This window comes from Pezoporus occidentalis, unplaced genomic scaffold (assembly GCF_034315485.1).
Source record: "Pezoporus occidentalis ecotype Australia unplaced genomic scaffold, CSIRO_AGI_Poc_V1 ctg167, whole genome shotgun sequence".
NCBI lineage: Eukaryota > Metazoa > Chordata > Aves > Psittaciformes > Psittacidae > Pezoporus > Pezoporus occidentalis.
In genome coordinates this window covers 1,359,756-1,380,446 of record NW_026913499.1, presented here as the reverse complement: position 1 = coordinate 1,380,446, position 20,691 = coordinate 1,359,756, and the positions used below count along the sequence as shown (strand labels likewise).

The following is a 20,691-nucleotide window of genomic DNA, read 5'->3' as shown; positions in this document are numbered from 1 at the left end:
TTCAACCACAGGCTGATAATCTGTAAGACGCCAGTAGAAAACACTTCCCAGGTTAGAATGCTGGGTTATATAATGGCATAAGCACTGTACACCCAGAATCCCATGAGTAGAGTCCATAGAACCAAGCTACTTAAAAAGACAGCTACCTAAAAAGATCTCTGAAAATGCTGAATCAAGGTCTTCCAAGAATTTTCACTACTATGATTTTATCTCTTATGTCTGCATAGCTAATAAAAGCACACATAAAAATATTATATACGTGACCAGATTTCACAAAAGAAATTAAACAGAGTTAATTGACAAATCTTTACATGAAAACAGTATTTTGATCCTTTTCTTCTTTCTGAAGTGACAAACATTATTTCCATAGCTACTGACCTTACTGAAATTTCATTAAGTTCAACCACTTTGAAAGCAGCTTTCGGGAAGCATCATGTAAAATATAAACAGCTCCCTGAGGCATCATAAAGGTACACCTTTAACCCCATTCAAATACATAACAATACTCTGACCTTAAACAAATGCAAAAGGTGCAAAATTCCAGAAAAAGGAACCTTTTCCTCTTATTCTATAAAGAATAGGGGTAAAAATATTGACTGTTACTTTGTAATTCAATTTCAAAGAAAAATCTTATTTTTAACCTGCAGAGCATCAACTGATACACATCAAGTGATATACTACAGCTATATTCAAACAAAAGCAACAAACAAAAAACCACAGACAAAATAAAACAAAAAATCCACAAAGAAACAAGCAACAACAAAAAAAAGCCCAACCCCAAACAAAGCCACAGTTTGGTAAGTTTTCAAAATCCTTCCCTCAGAAGACTTCTGTAAGTCTGGTGTATTCCTCAAGGCCCAACAGTATTTCAGGCATAGAATAATAGGTCTGGTATTCCTCAAGGCCCAGGTTTTCAAAGACAGAGCAGTGATGCCTTTCGAAGGCATTATAATCAATTCCATTTAGGCTTGCAGACAGGGAGAGCCTTCTGTATTGTGCAAGCCAAAACCTGGCATTAAACACTCTTTTTTCGTGAAACCCTTCTTACTGCTTAACCACTCAAATAGCTACAGGCTACTGTCACACATGTCAAAACAGCACACTTCCATTTCCATTGCTAGCCCCCAATTCAGCTCTTAAAACAACACTAGGAAAATTATCGAAACAACAGACAAACACGGATTAGATGGCTGTTTAAGACTTTTTTTGCATTCGAGAAGTGTGACCCGGGGAATAAATAAAACACCATTTACAGAGTTTGAGTCCTCAAATAAAACTGCAGTAACTCCAATACACAAAAATTACTTGCCAACAGAAACTGTGGTTTTCCAAAAAGACTACAGGTAATTAAAACACACACACACAAAAAGGCAAAATCAAAAGCATACTAAAAACCCCCACAAGGTATAAAGGGAACTAAAGATGAGGGAATAGACCAAAGCCATTTCCTACGCACCTCCTACCCCCTTTCCCAGCTCCCCAGGGAAGGACTTGCACGTCCTCAGGAGCGAAGCAACCAAGCAGGAATCAGCATCAAAGAAAGGGAAGAAGAAGACGCCACCTACCTGTCCCAAAGGCTTTGGCTACTAGCCAGGCGAGATTACAGGCGATTTTCGCTCGGGAGAAATCATAATGGTCAAAAGGTTTGATGGCAGGAACAATGAAAGTCTTCCTCATCTCCTTGGCGTCTACGGCATCCCCCATCTTCTCACAGGACCCCTGACAACTGGGAACTTACATGGTTCTTCCACGTCCTCCTCCTCCCGCGGCCGGGAGAGACGTCTGTAAATACGCCGACAGCAGCTGAGGCCAGCGCTGAACTCAGCTGTCCGTAAAGGGCTAACGCCGCCTCCCGCCTTCCTCCGCACAGGAATGTAGCAGAGCCCGAGTGTCTTCTTCTTCCTTCTCCTCCTCCTCGCTCTTTGTCTCAATTCACTCTCGCCGCCCCCCACCCTCCGAGAAACGGGCCCCGGCGGCCCCGGCCCCCGCTCCCCTGGGGCGACCCTCGGGCCAGGGCTGGGCTCCCCAGGCCGCCGCCAGCCCCTCGGCGCAGGTCGGGGGCCGCTAGCAAGGCCCCCGCAGCCGCAGCAGGCCGTGATACGGCCCTACCCGGCCCCGGCAGAGACGCCGAGATGTCAAAACGCCGGGGACCAGCCCCAAAACCCTGCGCAGCCCGCCGCGTCACGTCTCAGCAGCGACCTGCAGCGCACCGGGAACAGTGGTGGCTCCTCTGCCGCTGCCCAGCGCCCGGGCACTGCCCCGCCGCCTCTCAGCGAGGCGACGCGCTCCCGTGAGCCGCCGCCGCTGCGGTTCTCCACCCGTAGCTGCCGCACTGGACGGGCGAGAAGCGGCTGCGCACGCGCTAACGCCACGGCCTCCCAATTCGGGCGCCAGAAGCAGGGGCGGAGCGGGGCGGGCCGCCCTCAGCCGCCCGGTGGTCACATGGCGCCCCTACCGCAGCGTTGGGCTCTTGGCGCCGTGCCGGGTGTTGGTTTCGGGCAAGATGGGCATTGCGTCAGGTCTGGGGGTGCTCGGGCGGGCTGAGCTCAGCCGGAGAGAGAGGCGGAGTGTTTCCCGCCGGTAAGGGGGCCCCCGGCTGTGGGGAGAAGGGCGGTGTCCGTCGGGTTCGGGGCTCGCCCGCTGCCGGCGCCGCCGCTTGCCCACAGCGGGGCCAGGCGGGCTCTCCCGCGCGCGGCCGTTGGCTTCTGGTGGTGCTCTTGAGGGAAGGTCGGGACCGGGACCGGGACCGGGACCAGCCCCAGCGCTGGGTACGAGCGGGGCTGAGGGGCTGCGGCCACCTCTGCGGGCCGGGCCGCGCCAGAGGGCTTGTCCTTCTTGGTGAATTGGTCCCTCCTCTTTTAAACTGCGTCTATATATAACTTCTCGAATGCTCGGGTAGAAAAAATGAGAGAGCCTTAAAATGGTTCAGGGCCTGCTCACGTAATAACCGTAATAGCAGGCAGTGGTAACAATTAGCCCTAGAGACCATCTGCTGCCCAACTCACCTGTACCTGGGCTGGTTTTGGAAATGCGTGAAATCACTTTAACAGCGGCCTGTGTGGAAATAAGTATTAGTCACAGTAGGAACTAGTACCTGGGTGATTAATGACTTGCATTTGTTGGGATGAGTTGGCTTGGAGGTGCGGGTCTGTGGGTGTGGCAGTCTTGGTGACAGCCTCAGGGTGGTGACCCTGATGGGGAGGCCCTGCCTCTGCTCTGTATGGCCACTGTGTAACTGTGGGAGCCGCAGTGCCAGGGAGTAGTAAATTTGTGCTTTTTTGGCAACAAATACTTATTACGTTGGTGTAATGTAGAAATGTGCCGTCCTTCCCTGCCAGCCTGAGTGCTCCAGTAAGCTGTGTGGTGACACAGTTAAGGAAGCTGATCTGGACACGTATTGGGTCACTGAAGGACCACTTCTGACTTGCATCAGTACAGCTAACTTGCCTGTAGAATGGGCTTTTTCTGTTGGTTCACCTCCCCGTCTTATGGTAAATTGTGTCTTCCCACTGATGCAGTCTGAGGTGGGTTGGATTTTGGTTTGGTTTATGTTGGGTTGGGTTTTTTTTCAGCCCCACTGAGTCTGGAAAAGAATATTTAGTCACAGTCTTAGCATTATACTGTAAGGTTTCAAATAGTATTTTATCCAAACTCTTATTTCTTTGTGTTTAAAGTGGACTATGAATTGATCTAGACAGAGATTTTCCACTGCTACAAGGCTGCGTATGCTTCTAGCACTTCATGTGCACAATTATACAAATACCGTGATGATGAAGTCATAGTGTACTTTGCAGATTTACTGACATTAATCTACATTTACTAGGAATGAGAAAATTAAAGGGTTATGGAGGTCAGCATTTGAAGAGATTATTGCTGAGTATTTCCCAGTGTGCTCTCTGGGATGGAATTCCCAAACTGTCATGCATACCTCTCATAAGTGGTACATAGCTAGTTACAAAACTAGGAGCTGCTGCTGGCAGTATTCAGCAAATGGGAGGGGAGAAGGAAAGTTTAGAAATTCTTGCTTTAGCACACTTATGACTGACATTCCCAGATCCTCTACAGTAGAAATGGGACGAATAATACCAAATTTACATACAGGTATGACTTGAGAAAATGTTCTCTGTTCAGGAGGAGTATATCCTTAGTTTTCAACAACTAAAGTAAAACCTACATTTGCACATTTTCCTGAATTATTTTTATATATACTTTTGAAATAAGTTATATTAGACATTATTTTAATTTCTTTCTTTTTACAGTTGCCACTAGAAAATGAGTTTAATTCTTCCTGTATATTTAACATCAAACACTTGGAATTCTTATGCTTTAAAACCTCACATGATTAGAGCTAGAAAAAAAAAAAAAAAGTCCTAGATTCCAACTCATTTATTTCTCATATGACTGATAAAATACCAAAAAATTAGATCAGCCTACAGGACAACATGTTTAGGAAGACTATAAGCTGATCATTTAAGTATGATGGCTATAGGATCCTTTTACCTTTAGGGCAAAAGATTACAAACTAGTGCCTATGAAATAACATGAAGCTTTCAGAAACAGCTTTCTTACAGAAACGTGTCATAATCCAAATAAGAAGCCATTGCATATATTTAATGTACTCCTGTATTTGTCATCTGTTCCTGTGCACTTGCAAAACATCACATATACAACTGCACTGTACCAGACACTGACACTAGTGACACTTCCCTGAAGCAAATACAGATATGTCCTAAATTCTTGCAATCACAAGCCTCTTGTTACTTTAAAAGTGAATATTGTTTTAGGGGATGCATCTCAAAAGTGGCAATAGATACAACTATGGGTAGGTACATACAACATTGCTGCCAGTCTAATTTAAAGTGCAGAAATTCTTGTGGGTGCAGAGCCTTTGTGCCGATGAAACCTGTTCGGTCACAGAACAAAATCTAAAGAAGCTGTGTTGTGGTAACTGCAATCTAAGTGGGATTTTTTAATTTGTTCAGTGCTCTTAGAAGTGAACGTATGAATATAAAATCAAATATGTGTGAGTGAAAAAGAAGACATCGCCACCAGTTGCCGGAGTTCTTGTGCCAGATCTTCTGCTTCTGCAGACATGCTAAAATGCAATGTTGCTTATTGCATCATCAAAGATACCAGCAGTCAACATGGCAAATTATTAAAATTTGCTCTAATTTTTCAGAGTAGATAAACAGCAAAACTGAGTGAGGAGTCGTCCACTTCTGCTGCTGTTTATCCTCAAATATTTTAAATAGTGATAACCTTTTCTGTACGCAATCTTTCTGCTGCTAAGTGTTTTATACTTTGAAGTTCATTCCAAGTGGAAAGACAAAGTGTTACAGATTAAAACAGGCAACTCACACATACATATTTTTTTTTACCTTCTTTCTCCTTTCCTTTCCTCTCCCTCCCTCTACCCCAAATTAGAAACCCATTTGACTAGTTTTATCATGTAATTACATCATAAACCTGATTCTTCACTGTCATGTGTCTAGCCATTTACACAGTGGGTGTACCAAGCCTGTAGTCAGTGTAGGCCACAAATACAACCATGAAGCTATGAGTAATAGTGTGGATGGCAGTTGTTGCTAATAGTCATAACCTTGGGAGATAGTTTTTTGTTTTGTTTGGGTTTGATTTTTTCCTACTTCTGTTAAGATTTACTTGACTTCTGAAGAGGTCATGTACAGAAGATGCCCTTAGACTAAATTCAGGCCAGTGCTAGATTACAGTGTGTGTTCAAACTGGAGTAAGATTTCATGCATAACTTCATTCTTCACAGTAGTTGATGATAAAGGTAAAATGTTTGAAATTAGAAATGCCATTACTGTCTTTGCTGTGGCACTGTCTGTAGCCAGACTTGGCCTTAGTGAACAATTTATCATGCTACCTACAAAAGGTATTAAAACATTCCCCTTTCAGTTGGTTGTATTAGGGCAAATCCACAAACACAGCAGTTAACAAGTATTCTCCTGTGTAATGCTTCAGGCTTGGTGGTGAAAAAAAGACTAGGAATAACACTGTGGGGATAATTATCTTTAATTGCTGCTATCAAATGTGCCTGTTTAAGATGATCCCATCTATTTGCCTTAGCTTAGAGGATACCAGTCACAGTAGATGTGGTAGTGGCTGATGGGAGGGGTGTGCCCTGTGGCCTGTAACCTCTGGCAAAGAGGCAGCATGTACAGCTTAATGTGGTACTGTCAGTCTGTCAACATACAGACCTAGAAGCAGTCATGTCCCAGTGTTATCCTTCATAAATGTGCTTTAGCAGGTTTGGTGCTGGGTATGTGAGGTTGAACAGGTAATCTAGAAATGATTCTGTAAGGCTATTACAGCATAGGATCACTTATGAACTTGAACTACTGATATTCCAGTCTCTTAAACTTATGAGTAATGGTGAAAACAGTAGAACTGCAAGAGTGAAGAAATTATTTTTTAAAGTATTTATTATCAAGTGAGTCTCTGAATTATTAAACTTTTTTTGACATTATTACTGAAATGCATATATGTGGTTTTTTGCAAGTTAGGAGTTTTCTCAGTGCATGATTTTAGAGGGGAGTTATGTTCTTCCTGTTGCAGGACGATAATAAAAGTACAAGAATAGTTACATAATTATCGTCTCTTAAATTCTTCTATTAATTTGTAACCAGAAAGTGCTGAGCCATTTAAAAGTGGAGAAAACAGCTTATGAACTTTTCAGATTTCAGTAGTCATGTGTCAGAGGGAAAATAAAGCTTTGTGTGACAGTTTAATTGGATTGCCTGTGATTTTTTTTTTTTTTCCTTTATACAGGTAAAAAATGGAAAACAGTGGAATAATAGCTACTTCCGCTCATTTACTGCTGAAATCTGGACAACCAAAAAGCTGACCAATGAGAATTAAGTGTGGTACCTAAGTCACTTCTCTTAATACTTGGATGCCATGGGTTTAATTTCATGAACTTGGCTTTGACCTAATGTGGCTCTGTGAAGGGAGGAAAAGAATTTCCATCTTCCTCCTGTTGATTCCACTTGGTCTAACCAAGGAACAGATCTGTCCCTTTCCTGTGGTCTGTGAGAGGCAGTGTCTTTCATCTCATCTGACGCTTGTGGCTTGTTGGTTTGTTTGTCTTTTTCTCTGGTCACTTGGGCATCATCTTTTCTGAGGGTAAATTGATATTTAATTTTTTTAACCTGGCTTTCACACTGGCTGCTCTCATGTTCTGCCTATCTCCTGGAATTGTGCTCATGCTAGGGGGTTTTAGATTACTTTTCTTCCCATGTGTGCTGTGCAGTGCTCACTAATTTCCAGTCCTTTCTCCTTGACATTCCACTGTTGCCAGGTTCTCTATGAAGAGCATGAATACCCTGGTATAACTGGTATTTTCTATTATAAACTTTAAAACATGTGGAATAGATCTTAGCCTCTTTGATTAGGTGAAATCTGTGTACTGTCTCTTTCATGGCCACTTGGTGCCTCACGTGTTTTCTAATGAAAATCCTTAATGTGATTTTATGAATATAACCTTTAAATAGAGCTGTAAAATAAATGTCTGGGGAGAAACTTACATTCAAAAGACCACTTCGAGCAACAACAACAAATGTAATCTTATTATCATTATGGTAGCTGTTGGATAATGCTTTATTTGCACATCAGTTCAGAGAAAAATGGGCATGACTCTAGTTTTCCAATTTGGCATTCAGGCCTAAGAATAAATCAGTTAGCGAGAGTTAGTGAAAAAGTCTAAATGAGAGTGAATACTAAATAGTGCACTTTTTCCTGTTGAACTGTGGTCCATTGAAGTGACTGGCTGTTTTGTATTTTTTTTTTTTTTAATTCTGATTCTACATGTGAAGAAATATCTGAATGTTCATAAAAGCTCATTTGTTTTGAGCATATGCATGATTTCTCGGTGGGGCATGAATAGACTTCAGTTCCCCATCTTTTGGCCCTGCTTTCAGTTTTCACTGAAGCCCATGTGTGTCTGAATGAGAACAGCACTAAACAGGAGAGAATTCTGTGTTCAAACAGTAATGTTCTGGTGCCATTTAATTGCAATAAAGTTGTTGTTTGCAAGGGCTGGTTGTGAAGATGGCTGAGGAGAGAAAAGCAATGGAACAACGTAGGAGACTATCTGATGAAGGTTTGGTTGTTTTTTTTTTTCCTATGTATCTTCATGATCTGATTTTTCACTGATTTATTTTTGTTTGGTTGGTTTTTGTTTTTTCTTTTGGCAGTTTCCCTTCCGGAGAAATTGCATGTTATGGATGAATTTTTGGTGACTACTTTAGGGAGCAGGTGTAAATAGCTGGTACACTGTTTAAAATGTGTCTGTGGCAAGTGCAGCAAAGATGTTTATTGTAACCATTTATACACAGTGACCCTTTATGGCTTTGGAGATTTTGATTATGCATGCATGGTAAGGTCATCACAACCTGAATGCATAGAACTGTTAAATTTAATTCTTTTTTGGCGTAGCTTTTTTTATTTATAAAATTTTCTGAGTAGCTTTACAAGATGTATGCTGTAGAGTTCATTTGGAAGCATGTGAAATATACAAAAATGTATAGGATGTCTAAGCCTCACGTAGAGCATTTGATTTAAATACTCTCCTATTTCAATATATATTAGAAACATGGAAAGAACAATTATTTTAATAGTTGCCTTAAACTAAATGTGTATATATAGATATATATTTAGTAATGAAAACTTGGCTCTAACAAGGATTTTTTTTTAAGCTTTAGTTTAATCAGATGTGTGGTTCCCATTTGAAATCTCTGGCACTACAGACGTGATTAAATTTAAGTGTGTATGTAACTGTGTTTCTGGATTAGGGGTGTTATGCAGAATATCTGTATTTGAAGAAAAAATCTGCATGATTTCTTTCTTCTAGAAAGTCTCAAAAGATAAATTACATACAAAAGGTTTATACATCTCTCTGGTTATTCTGTCCTCATATGGTATTCTTGCTTTATAATATACATGGCTCTGCTAAAGCACAGGTTGTTATCTCAGCTGTCTCACTTGGGTGGGGAGCAGTCATGGTCCCACTTGTTGGCAATAGGAGTGTTCATCATCATCATGGGTGTCAGAAAGAGAACCCTGTCATTGTATTAGCCAGTGTAGTTGGATACAGATGAAGGAAGGGGACAAGCAGGCTGAAACTTGCTGTTCAGGGAATGTCTGAGCCCTTGTGATGGCTGCTGCTCTGGAAGCAGTCTGAGACAGGCAAAATGCACAAGAGAATCCCATTTCTGCACAGTGCTTCATAATCCCCCATAATCCAGGGTCTGTTTTAACAGCCACAGTACAGTCCTTACAGATTATAATTTACTAAATGAGGGAAGAATTAGCGAGGGAAGAGTTAGTTAGCAGGCACTGTTTCCCTCTGGTCTGGCAAGTCTCTGTGTCAAACTTTCTTACCTTTTTGTTCTTAACAGAAAGGAACCAATTGCCTGATTGGAGAATGTGGGGGAACAGAACAGATTTTGTTGATGAGGGTTCAGTCTGTTCAGCTGAGTATTTTGCTAAGCATAGAGTAACTGCTGAAATTGGATACTTGAGAGTCTTTGCCCCAGCTGATATGCTCTTGAAAGAGGGGGAAAAGAAGTAAGTCCTGGTCAGAAGAGATGGGGAAACAAGTGGATTGAAGGTAGAGGGCATGCTGCCATGTTTTTTCTCTTTTACCACCATCTTAAATGGTGTTGTACTGGTATAATTAGGAATACTATTTGACTTCTGTGAGGAAAGAGATGAGCTGGAGGCAAAATATTTCATTAGAAGCAGATGAGAAAATAAGAATTATAAATGCTGTTTATGTTGTAGTAGGTCATAGAAATTCTAGTCAGAGCCCAGGATATCATTTTAGAAATGCAGAACAAAGTGATGACCCATTTTAGTTCATAGTCAAAATGATAAAGTTTTAGATATTGTAAGACCAGGCAAGCAGTAACAAAAAAGGCTTTGGTATTACTTCATTGCTCTTGATTTCATTATTTAAGAGAGCCATGTCCCACAGAAACATCGTCGCTGCTGCTAGAGAGCAGGCTTCCTGTGTATCAACAGAAGATTAAGAGCCATCTGCATGGAGATGTTCTGTGTCTGTGCTTCTGCTGGCTCTTTAATCATTAAAGGAAGACATGTCATGCTTCCCAGGGCCAACACCCTCTTGTAACCATTGACTACCTTTGTGGCTTCTTGCAGAGCAGACAGCGTCAGTAATGCAGGAGCCTTTTCTCTACCTTGTCTTTTTTTGCTCTATGTTCCACTGATCTGGTAGGAGCTCTTTGTTCTTACATGTCTGTTGTCTGGCTAGCCATGTTATTTCTTTGTTCAGGTTGTATAGTGCAGTAATACTCTATTTTTCAAGTATTTACATCGGTAATGTCAAGGGGAGCTGTTTCCCTGCAGCTTTACTTTACTCTGGAGCTGAGCAGAATGAGAATCTGAGTATGATGCCTTACTTCAGTTTGTAAAAACTCAAGAACGCTAAAGTCCTGATATACTTAGCATGTTTTGCTGAATTACAAATCTTCTCAGAGGAACTGTTGTTCCATAGGATTACTTGTTTACTATTTGTGTTGAACTGTAAGGTAGGTAGAGATATTTGGGAGGATAATGTGCTCTGGACAAATTTTCCTGAAGGAAAACTCAAGTTAGTCAGGAAAATGAGCAGAAACACTTCTAAGCTGCTCTGTCTCATGGTATTTGCTGACTCTGTTCCTTTGAAATGATCTTACTAGATATATTCAGAAAGGTTTTATAATTTTTTGATAGGTTTTTATTGTCTCTCTTAGTTTTGAATTGCTGGGAGGTTTCCTCCTTTTAGGTATAAACCTAAGCCACCACTTTTTCACAGCTCAGGCAACTATCATAGTCTTCTTGCTTCTTGACACTTAGCTGTTGCTTGAAAGAGAACTTCCTTAGCTTGGGCTACAATCTGTGTTGTGCCTGAAATCTAATTTCTACATATCTTGCTGGTTGCCACAGGAAACAATATTGCTTTGGCAAGGAACTGAACAAAATTACCTTGTCCTAATGGGTCATGTGCAAGAAAAGAAAACGGGAACTCTGAAACTGGACTTTTGAATAGCTCAAACCTTTGAAGCATTTGGTTAAAAACAAAATAAAAACAACCTGACATAATTTAACATGGAAAATCTAGGATTATGTTTTGTAACAATGGTGTGTTAGCCAATTTTTTCACAACCTGGCCTTATACTTAGGTCAGCTGAATTGTATTAAGAATTAGCACAGATTTAATCCACTGAATTGTTTAGCAGATAGAATCCCATGAGTGATTCATGTGTGTTTCACAAAGTCCTCCTTAAAAAGAAATGCACGTTAGTGGAGATCTGACCATACACACACAAGTCTGCTTTCATGCTAAAGTTCTTCAGACTTATTTAATACCAAGGGGTTAGAAAACATATAATGATCTGGGGTGCAAACTTGCTAACCAGAGTGGTTTTTCCATAAAGCAACTAAAAAATACATGAAGTGCTATTTTTTTAATGTTTACTCTAAATTTAATGTATTAATAGTGAAAATTTTAAAACTTGTAACCTGAATTCTTTTGAACTGGGCATTATCATGTTGGAGTTTTTGCAGCCAAGTTACAAATCCCAGAAAAATAAGGTTTGCATGGAAAGTTCTTGGCAGATCTCTCTTGGAACAGCACAAACAAAACGCTCAACAAGGAGGCATTCATTATTTCTGTCTTGTTACCCTCTGTTATTGCAGTCACCAGCTGTAAAGTTACTGGCATCTTTGAATCTTTCTAATAGAAAGCATAGGGAGCAGTCATTCAAGGCTGGTAGTGAGAGGTATGTTGAAGTTTTGAGGCTTGCTTTCTTTTTTAATAGCTATTGTGTTTTATCAAGCTGAGCTAATGCATTGTCTGCATGTTCTCACAGCAGACAGTTAAGGAAACTAACTGAATTTCAGCAGGACAGATCTGTTGGTTTAACTTCAATTGTCTGTGGTCCTAAGTGTGCAATTAAACCACAGATGGGCAGTGTTACCATGTTACCATGTCATGAGAAGTGGAGATTTGTCTGCTTAGTGTTTGTAACTACTAATTGATGAATTCTGCAAGCGATTAACAGAAGCAGAAGCTCAAGAGAGAGTTAAAGGATTTATGTTTTTTTAACTTTTGGTTATCTTGAAAATGTCAGCCTCATATAATTAGTGTTTATTAGTATTTTCACTTAGTGCTTTGAAGTCCTCAGTTTTATCACACCTTGACTGTATTTGCTGGTTTGTCTAGCTTAAAAGAGAAAACAAAACATTTTCTGTCTTATGCTGTAAAACTTAATTACACATACCGGGCTTTAAACGGATCCCTTAAGACAAAAGTACTTTAATTTTATATTTTCATATTTAATAGTATACTACCTTACAGAGCTTTATAAGAACATTTATGAGAAAATTCCATACAGTATCCAGTGTGTGGTACAGTGCCATCCTCTGAATGATCAGAAAAGCCAAGCCATGTTCTGACAATGTCTCTCCATCTCATTTTAGGTAGGCGGGAGTTTGCCTGGACTTACATGAAGATTTTGAGTGGCAGCTGTTTCTGGATGAGTAATTTTTGCTTCCTAGGTTTGGATTTGAAGGGATGTGTTTTAATTGACGTGCTGGTACCAGCAAGGGCTGATTTAGCTGGAATTGAATTAGGAACTCAGTCAGTTTGTCTGAACTGGGTTTCTCAGACTTACGTAAATAAAAAAGCTACCTCAGGAACCTGTAAGAAGAGCCCAAGTTAGACATGGTAAATATTGAGAGGTAGACTATTCAGGCTTAGGGTAAGTTCAGTTTTAGACTTACACAGACTTGGTCCCCTCCTTGTTTACAAAATCTGTTTTCTGACCTTGGTATTCCAAGATAGGGATATGTCCCAAAGTCTTTTGCTTCCTCACAGACTAGGGACTTTATGCCGGAAGACAGGTATAAATAATACTGAGACCTGCTTTTCAGTCCTGTTACTTGTCATTTTTTAATCTGTGCTTTTTTTGTCTCTGTAGGATGACTGTTAAGGAGAATTTGACTGGAAGGACAGTGCATCTCTGCCATGAGTGAATATCCAAGTGAGAGGATGAATTTACTTTAAATATATGATCAGATTAGTTCTAATTCCTTTCATTGATGGACAAGAAACATAAATTAGCAATGGAATTACTAGAATTTTAAGGTGTGTTTTCACTTAAATATTACATAGGTGTTTTAACTCCTTAAAATTTTCATAGTATAGTGGTTCTGTAATGACTTAATATGGCATGTTTAGCTATATCAAATGCATTTTTAAAAAAGAAGCTCTATTACTTAGGAGGCTACTTTAGTTCATTTTTACAAATAAATGTTTAGAAACTTGTTTGCTAAAGCATTAAAGGGGTAGAACAGTACTTCAAATGATCATTAAATGACACAGTGAATCATTTCTGAGGCTAACAGTACAATGTGATGCAAACCATTTGTCCAGTATGTAATCGTTCTGCCATTGCAAGTTTCAGCATGATAACTTTCTGTTCATACGTTTTACCCTGAGTTAGGTGTTGTCCGTACTAGTGCAACCACCACGAACACTGTATTATGACTAATGAGACAGAAATACAGTCATGCTAAGACCAGATCCAGATTTCTTCTTTACCACTGTTTTATTTTCAAGAGCTAATGAAAACCAAAGCCTGCCAGGTGATAGAAAAAGCTTTGGGCTGTTGGAAATAGCTATACATTGTTTAGTAGGGAGGAACTGGCAGGAGACTTTAGCCCTACTTTTCCAGCTTCCTGGGTTTATGGGTTTTAGAGTTCATGAAAAGGAAAATGAAGGGGGAGGAAAAGCATTAATTGTAGCAAATGTTAACAGTCTTTTCACTCATTCTTTTCTATGCATAAGAGAAGTAAACAGGGAAGAAAGTCATCTAGGGAAGGAAGAGTGAAATTGAAGCACCTAGTTTAGAGATAAGAAAAAGTAAAAAACATTTTGCCTTTTGAAATTAAAGCCATCTGCTGTACTTTAGTGTTAAAAAAAGTCATGGATAAATGGCCTGCCTGGTGACCAGTTATTTGTATTGCGTCACAATCCTTTTGGAAAAGATTTTAGCTGAAAGTGTAAGTTTTATTTTTGTAAACTAATTTACCATTCTTCTATCCTCTATTTTGCTTAGCAGTCATGTGTCCTGGGTTGTAACAGGCGTCATGTACAACGTCTTTTATACCACATGACAAAAATCTGTGCTAGTGAAATTAATGTCAAGTATGCCAAAGGTCTGCTAAACTAATACTGAAGACCTGCAATATAAGTCAGTGGAAGAAAATATGCACTGTATATAAGAAGGTGTATTTTTTTTAATTCAACTATTAAGACTGTAATCAAATGCTCTGTACACAGGGAGTGATGTTTAAGAAATTTAAAAATCTATTGGGCTAGAGCCCAACAACAACAGACACTTAGAGCACTGGTTCAGGTTGACATAAATGAGGCCTTTAAGACCTGAATGCCGCATAGCCACCAAGCCTGCTGCTAGCAGAAAGTACAGGAACTGGAAGGATCCTCTCTTTTCTAACAGCTGCCAGTGGCTTCCAAAGGCAACAGTCACAGCTGGCAGTCTCTCAGTAGTGGGGACATCCTGAATTTGGCTTCTACTCTGGCAGCAGTGAGTTGGCTTTTTGCAGATACAGTTATAGCCTTTCCATGTCCTTTAATAATTTTTGTGTGAGGGATTCAACTCGACTAATTTAAGACTCCATGCAGAGACAAATAAGGACCAAATGTAATTTTAGGAAGTACTCAGGTTTAACCTAATGATTAGTATTGGCATAGATTTTAACAAGATGACTGGTAAAAAGTCTAGTTTCTAACAGATCTCTTGCATGTTTTCCAGACCCTTTATAGTACAGTACTCTCTGTTCTCAAAATGAGAAATGCTGGTAGGAGCTTCAGAAGTGGAGAGAGAAATTTATTATCCATTTACTCAAAAGGCTTATGTTGTAAATTTTTCCTTCATTCTATCGCATTAATGGATTATAGCTCTGTGCTTCTTCTACCCTGTAATGCAAATGCAGTGTACCAGAGCATAAACTGCTACGTTTATAATTCTTGTTGATTAATTAGTAAGGTCTTAATCTCTTAATAAGCAATATGATTGGAAAGAGAGTTTATTGAGGGGCAGGTGGTAATACACTTTGAACACTGGTCATCCGGCAAGCTGGAATTTAATGATTTCTGGTGTCTTCTGTGGATTTTCTTTTCTTCCTTTCCCATCCTTTCGTCTGGGACCCTGGGGTAGGGGAGAAGGGAATATGGTTTAATTTCAGTAAGTGCATGTTTTGGGAGTGTTACCTTGTTTTTGAAATAAATACCAATCTTATATGCTGCCAAACAGCCTTATTAGTTGGAACACAAATCTACATGGCAAACTGGTAAGCAGCTTTTAAACGTAATATTTTAGATCCTTTCAGAAAGAAAACTAGATTACATGAAAGCAGAGATTTTTAATTCTTAATTCTGCACCTCTAATTAAGTTATTTCAAGACTTATTTAATCCTGTTAGTCTACACCTGAATTCTCTAAGAATCTGGGTTCTGGTTTACTGCTTACTGTAGTCCCTGGAAATTTGTGATTGTCTTTGCAATCTTTTGATCAAATATTTGTTCTGTAAATCTCATAGACTTTACAGAGATTTTTAAATTGGTTTAAATGATTCTTGTACATTAAAGTCAGTCCTTTTAATTGGAAAAAACTACTCTGTGTCTTCTACAAAGAAGTTGGTAATTGTATTTGCTCTATTTTTTACAGTTGTGCTAAGGCTACAGTGAAATTAAATCAGAGATTCCATTGATTCTTAAAGTACATGTTATACACAGTATTTGAGCATTTAATCACATACATTAATTATGTTCATAATTATTGCATGATTTGCCCCATGCAGTTATTTCCCTATGGACTAGTGGCATTAAATGCCAGAGCTTCAGGACAGGGCTGCTGGGTTTTTGGTTGGTTGGTTTGTTCTTTTTTTTTTAAGCACTCAGTAATATGCTTTAAGAATGCTGATTTAATTTTTTACTTCTAATTTTGCCACAGATTTCTTCAGAGACTAATACTGACCAGTGTTTCCTTAGGGTATGGCTCTTAAAACAAAGAGAATGCTCAGGAAGCCTGAAAATCTTAGTCTAAGACTTCTTTTACTGATTATTTACTTTCAGAAAGCTTAGCAGGTTTTTTTTTGATTAAGCAAAATGAAAAAAACCTAGGCCTCATAGTAAGTATACTCTGTGCAATATCTGTACTAATCAGGACATTTCATATGAATGTTAGCAGCATTGACTAGTTAATGGTTAGCCACCATTATTTGTTTTTAGATTATCTGGATTTTTGTCCTGTGGTTTCTTTAAAGCTGTGATTCAGAAACCAGTGGAGTCACTGACTCACCAATTCCTTCAATCAAAGAACTATTCATTAAGTGTGGTTTGGGTTGGAGCTGCTGTTGACAACCTACCTACAGATCTGCTGAGTGGCTTCAAATTCCCAAAACATTAAAGAAGCAGAAAAATAGTTTGTTTCATAGCACCAGGTGGAGCAGACACAGATGCCAGTCCCCTTGCTTTGACTCCCATGCCTTCTGAATGGAAAGACATTGCCCCTCCTTTTCACCCAAGCAGTGGATGTTTTCTTAACTCCAATTATAAGTATTGTAGCATGCTTTAAAAAAAGATTAAAAAAAAATCAGGGAGTACTTTTTATTCTTTAAGTGACGTCTTCATAAATGTCTTGCTCTTCATCTGTTATAACATTAAAGAACTGGGATTACTTAGTTTAGAATAATGATGCATAACATGTATCTTGAGCTATTTAAAATAGTTAATAGTGTAAAGAAAAGCCCTCTAGCCCCCCTAGAACCTCTTCCTCTTGATGAGACACATTCTTTTGAGGGACTTTTTATTTTCAGATTCACTGGTGCTGACACTTGACACTTGAGGGAATGATGCATTTGGTGCTATTTGGACTCTTGAGTCCATTCTCAGTACTTGTGCGTACACTGGGAGCTCACTCTAAGTGGAAATTTGGACATCACATGAGGCTGTTTTGGCTACAAAGGGAACTTTAAATACAGTGTATTAAAATATTTTGGACACTTTCCCTTTGGGATGTATTTATCCGTTAATGAAATCTGTGTGGAACTTCGGAACAGATTCATGGAGAAGTGCCCACAGGTTGTGCTCTAGTACAGGGTTTAATTAATGCGGTCACTCTGGGAGGTATTGTTGTGGAGAGCCCAGGCATATGGTACATTCAAGCAGCTCTTTGAAATGCTTGTGATACCATCTCTGAATTAGTATGCAGAATGCCTGTTTCTTAGGGGTTTAGTGTGCCTGGGAGTAGAGGGATTTCAGTCTCCTGCTTTAATCCAATCTTGTTTTATTGAATTATTTATTATTTGCAAGTGATGGAAAAGGTTGGTTCATGCTTCTAAGGAATGGATGTGAGATGTTATAGAGCGAAGCGCCTGTTTTTAAACTGGGGGCAGGAATCCAACATGCCACACTTGCTTTCTGTATAATTGAAATATAAACCATGAGTGAATATGAAAAGATCTTCGTGATATAATTTAAAATAGACCAAAAAATTGAATACCTTAGTATTAATAATTTGTGCTTCAGTTGTTTTAATTAGTTATTTTTACTTTTACTCTAGTTACTTTCCTAGGCATCTGTTGTACTGGGACATATGCAGTATAAACAAGATGATAAAACTGTAATTTCTTGGTGTTTTATCAAGTAAGTCAAATAACAATAATACAGATGCTACTTTTTTGGGTTTCTTTTAACACAGCCTGGAAAATTTAAGATTTTTCCATTATGACATCCCCAGATAAATTGCCCAGAATGTGTAAAAATAAATGTCCTAATTGTTTGTGATTTTTAACAGAACTTAAACCCAACTTTATTTAATCAGCTTGAACTAACTAGATTTTATAAGGAAAAGTACTAAGACAAACCCTTGTAGGATACCTGAGAGCATTTTGTCTGGGGACTGTTTGTACAGTCTAGTGAACTTTAAATGTACAAAACTTTAAGTTCAGAAATCTTACTAAAATGTCATTTGCCTCAGATCTGATTAACAGCATCAAGAGCCGAGAGGATGGGAATTACATTCACAAAGGCTACCTATTACTCTTACATATTTCAGCATTCTAAAAAAGCTTAGGGAAGTGACTGGACTAGAATATTTATGCTTCATTCCAGGAAAAAAAAAAATACTTATTTAGTGAGCTCACAAAGCACAGTATCTTTTCCAAAGGAGATTTTGGTATATGTATCCTGATTAAATTCTCAATGTAAATAAAAAATAACATACTACATTCAGTGGAAGCTTGCACTCCTTTTTGGTAAGTACTTACTATAAAGGATATTACAAGTTTTATTGGAAGAAAGAATGAACTATCAATAGCTGTATAGCATCTCTGAGCCACTCAAGGTACAGTACATCTATTGTATCTGTTCCTCAGTCATCTCGTTTTCAGACTGAAGAGTTTATGTAATTATGTCTTGGATGGAAGTTCTTTCGTACCTCTGAATATCTGTAAAGTCCTTTTCTAAACCTTAATTTCAGTATCTATCCCTCAGACAAGGGAAGTGAGTGATGGGAAACGCCAAATACAAGGTGCATTCCTAGATGTGAACTGTCAGTTTACACAGTATTGTTCTCTAGACCTTTCTTACTATTCTGTACCATGTAGTTTTGGTTTTTCTGACTGCTGTTACGTGCTGAACTGATGCTTTAACAAAATTATTCCTATTAATCCTCACATCTTTCTTATGAATAGTAAAGGCCAATTCAGTGCTTATCATTCAGTACTCAGTTTCAAGATATCTGTCTCTGTAGGTTTGCATTTGTCTGTCTGAATTTTACCTGTCATCATGACCAAATCCTCTAAGGCTCTTGTAAAGCTCTTTTGTTGGCCCTTGTATTAAATATCTAAGATCTCCTTGCTGGCTGATTTGTCACTTTCTTGGTCTTTAGGTTGCCATATCAATCTGCAAAACGGTACCAAGTTTTGCAGAATGCACTGGTGACTTCCCTCCCTCCATCGACACACTTGTGAGGTGGGCCGATGACAACCTTATGAAGTTTAACCATGCCAAGTGCAAGGTCCTACACCTGGGTCAGAGCAATCCCAGGCACAGCTACAGGTTGGGCAGAGAAGAGATTCAGAGCAGCCCTGCAGAGAAAGACTTGGGGGTGTTGGTTGATGAGAAAATGAACATGAGCAGGCAGTGTGCGCTCGCAGCCCAGAAAGCCAACCGTATCCTGAGCTGCATCAAAAGGAGCGTGACCAGCAGGTTGAAGGAGGTGATCCTGCCCCTCTACTCTGCTCTTGTGAGACCTCACCTGGAGTATTGTGTGCAGTTCTGGTGTCCTCAACATAAAAAGGACATGGAACTGTTGGAACAAGTCCAGAGAAGGACTACGAGGATGATCAGGGGACTGGAGCACCTCCTGTATGAAGACAGGCTGAGGAAGTTGGGGCTGTTCATCCTGGAGAAGAGAAGGCTGCGTGGAGACCTCATAGCAGCCTTCCAGTATCTGAAGGGGGCCTATAGGGATGCTGGGGAGGGACTCTTCATTAGGGACTGCAGTGATAGGACAAGGGGTAACAGGTTAAAACTTAAACAGGAGAAGTTTAGATTGGATATAAGGAGGTGATTTCTTTCCTGTTAGGGTGATGAGGCACTGGAATAGGTTGCCCAGGGAGGTTGTGAATGCTCCATCCCTGACAGTGTTCAAGGCCAGGTTGGACAAGGCCTTGGGTGATATGATTTAGTGTAAGGTGTCCGTGCCCATGGCAGGGGGGTTAGAACTACATGATCTTAAGGTCCTTTCCAACCCTAACCTATGATTGTGGGACCCTCTATTTATGAGGAACATAATACTTATATTGTAAAAGTGATTTTTAAAAGGAAAAAAAAAACAGTACCTAATCAGAAAGTGTTGATGAGTAACAAAATAGTGTTCTCATGAAATAAATCCAGGGTAGGGCAAAAATTGAAAGTCATGCACCCAGAAGTGAATCATGGAATACACCCACTGACTACAATTATACCTTCCACACAAATACGTATGCTAGACTTCTGCATTTTGCGGCTTAGAACAGCAGGAAAATGTGCTAAGAGCAAAAATGCTCAAGTTGCTGTATTAGAGTACGGACAGTATTATTTAATCTTAAGACCTTGAGTATGTCTGCATAACCAAAGTGTGCAAACTGTTCTCTCATGGTAGGTGAGGGCAGAATGGTAGCTTTCAACAAAATAACAATATTCTTTCCATTATAAAAAAAAGGGACTTTAATTTTCTTTAGATTCAGTTGTTTCCATTAGGTTAATATTAACAGAAACCTACTGTTAGGAGAAAATGCCACTACCACCACCACCACCAAAATACCCAATAAAACACAACAGAAAAAGCTGATATATAAGGATGTTTGCATTTTGGTATATGGACTTACAGACTATGAAGCCTCTCATATCATACTGAATATTGTTGAAATACTGGTCTTAATTTAGGAAATGATGTTTTGAATTCCAGGAAATGACCCTATAAAAATGGAAGTTAAGGAAAGGAAATCTGCCTGTGTTAGAAACTCTCTGGGAGGGAAAATGAAGAAAAGAAAGTCAGTACAAACAAAGGAGAATGACTAGAGGCTGAACCAGAGG

At 39.6% G+C, this 20,691-nt stretch overlaps 1 protein-coding gene and 1 long non-coding RNA gene across 9 annotated transcripts in view; one reads left to right on the top strand and one right to left on the bottom strand.

Annotated features, from left to right (window-relative positions):
• Positions 1-2,332, bottom strand: part of CAMSAP2 (calmodulin regulated spectrin associated protein family member 2) — an 84,522-nt gene extending 82,190 nt beyond the window's left edge. For 2 of the 5 annotated variants that reach the window (XM_062613450.1, XM_062613453.1), the window contains exon 1: positions 1,566-2,329. In XM_062613450.1, the coding sequence (XP_062469434.1) occupies positions 1,566-1,704 (139 nt within the window). In that variant the 5' untranslated portion in view covers positions 1,705-2,329. Of the gene's footprint in view, positions 1-1,565 lie in introns of all 5 variants that reach the window. The other 3 variants (XM_062613452.1, XM_062613454.1, XR_009963763.1) reach the window with 2 other exon arrangements.
• Positions 2,333-2,413: 81 nt separating this feature from the next.
• On the top strand, positions 2,414-20,673 carry LOC134160974 (uncharacterized). Of its 4 annotated transcripts, XR_009963765.1 has the most exons (4): positions 2,414-2,580; positions 13,005-13,171; positions 17,684-17,754; positions 20,564-20,673. It is a non-coding gene; the product is annotated as an uncharacterized LOC134160974 (long non-coding RNA). The 4 variants fall into 4 exon arrangements; XR_009963764.1 differs by lacking the exon at positions 17,684-17,754; XR_009963767.1 differs by lacking the exons at positions 17,684-17,754; positions 20,564-20,673 and adding an exon at positions 19,001-19,069.
• The last annotated feature ends 18 nt before the right edge of the window (positions 20,674-20,691 follow it).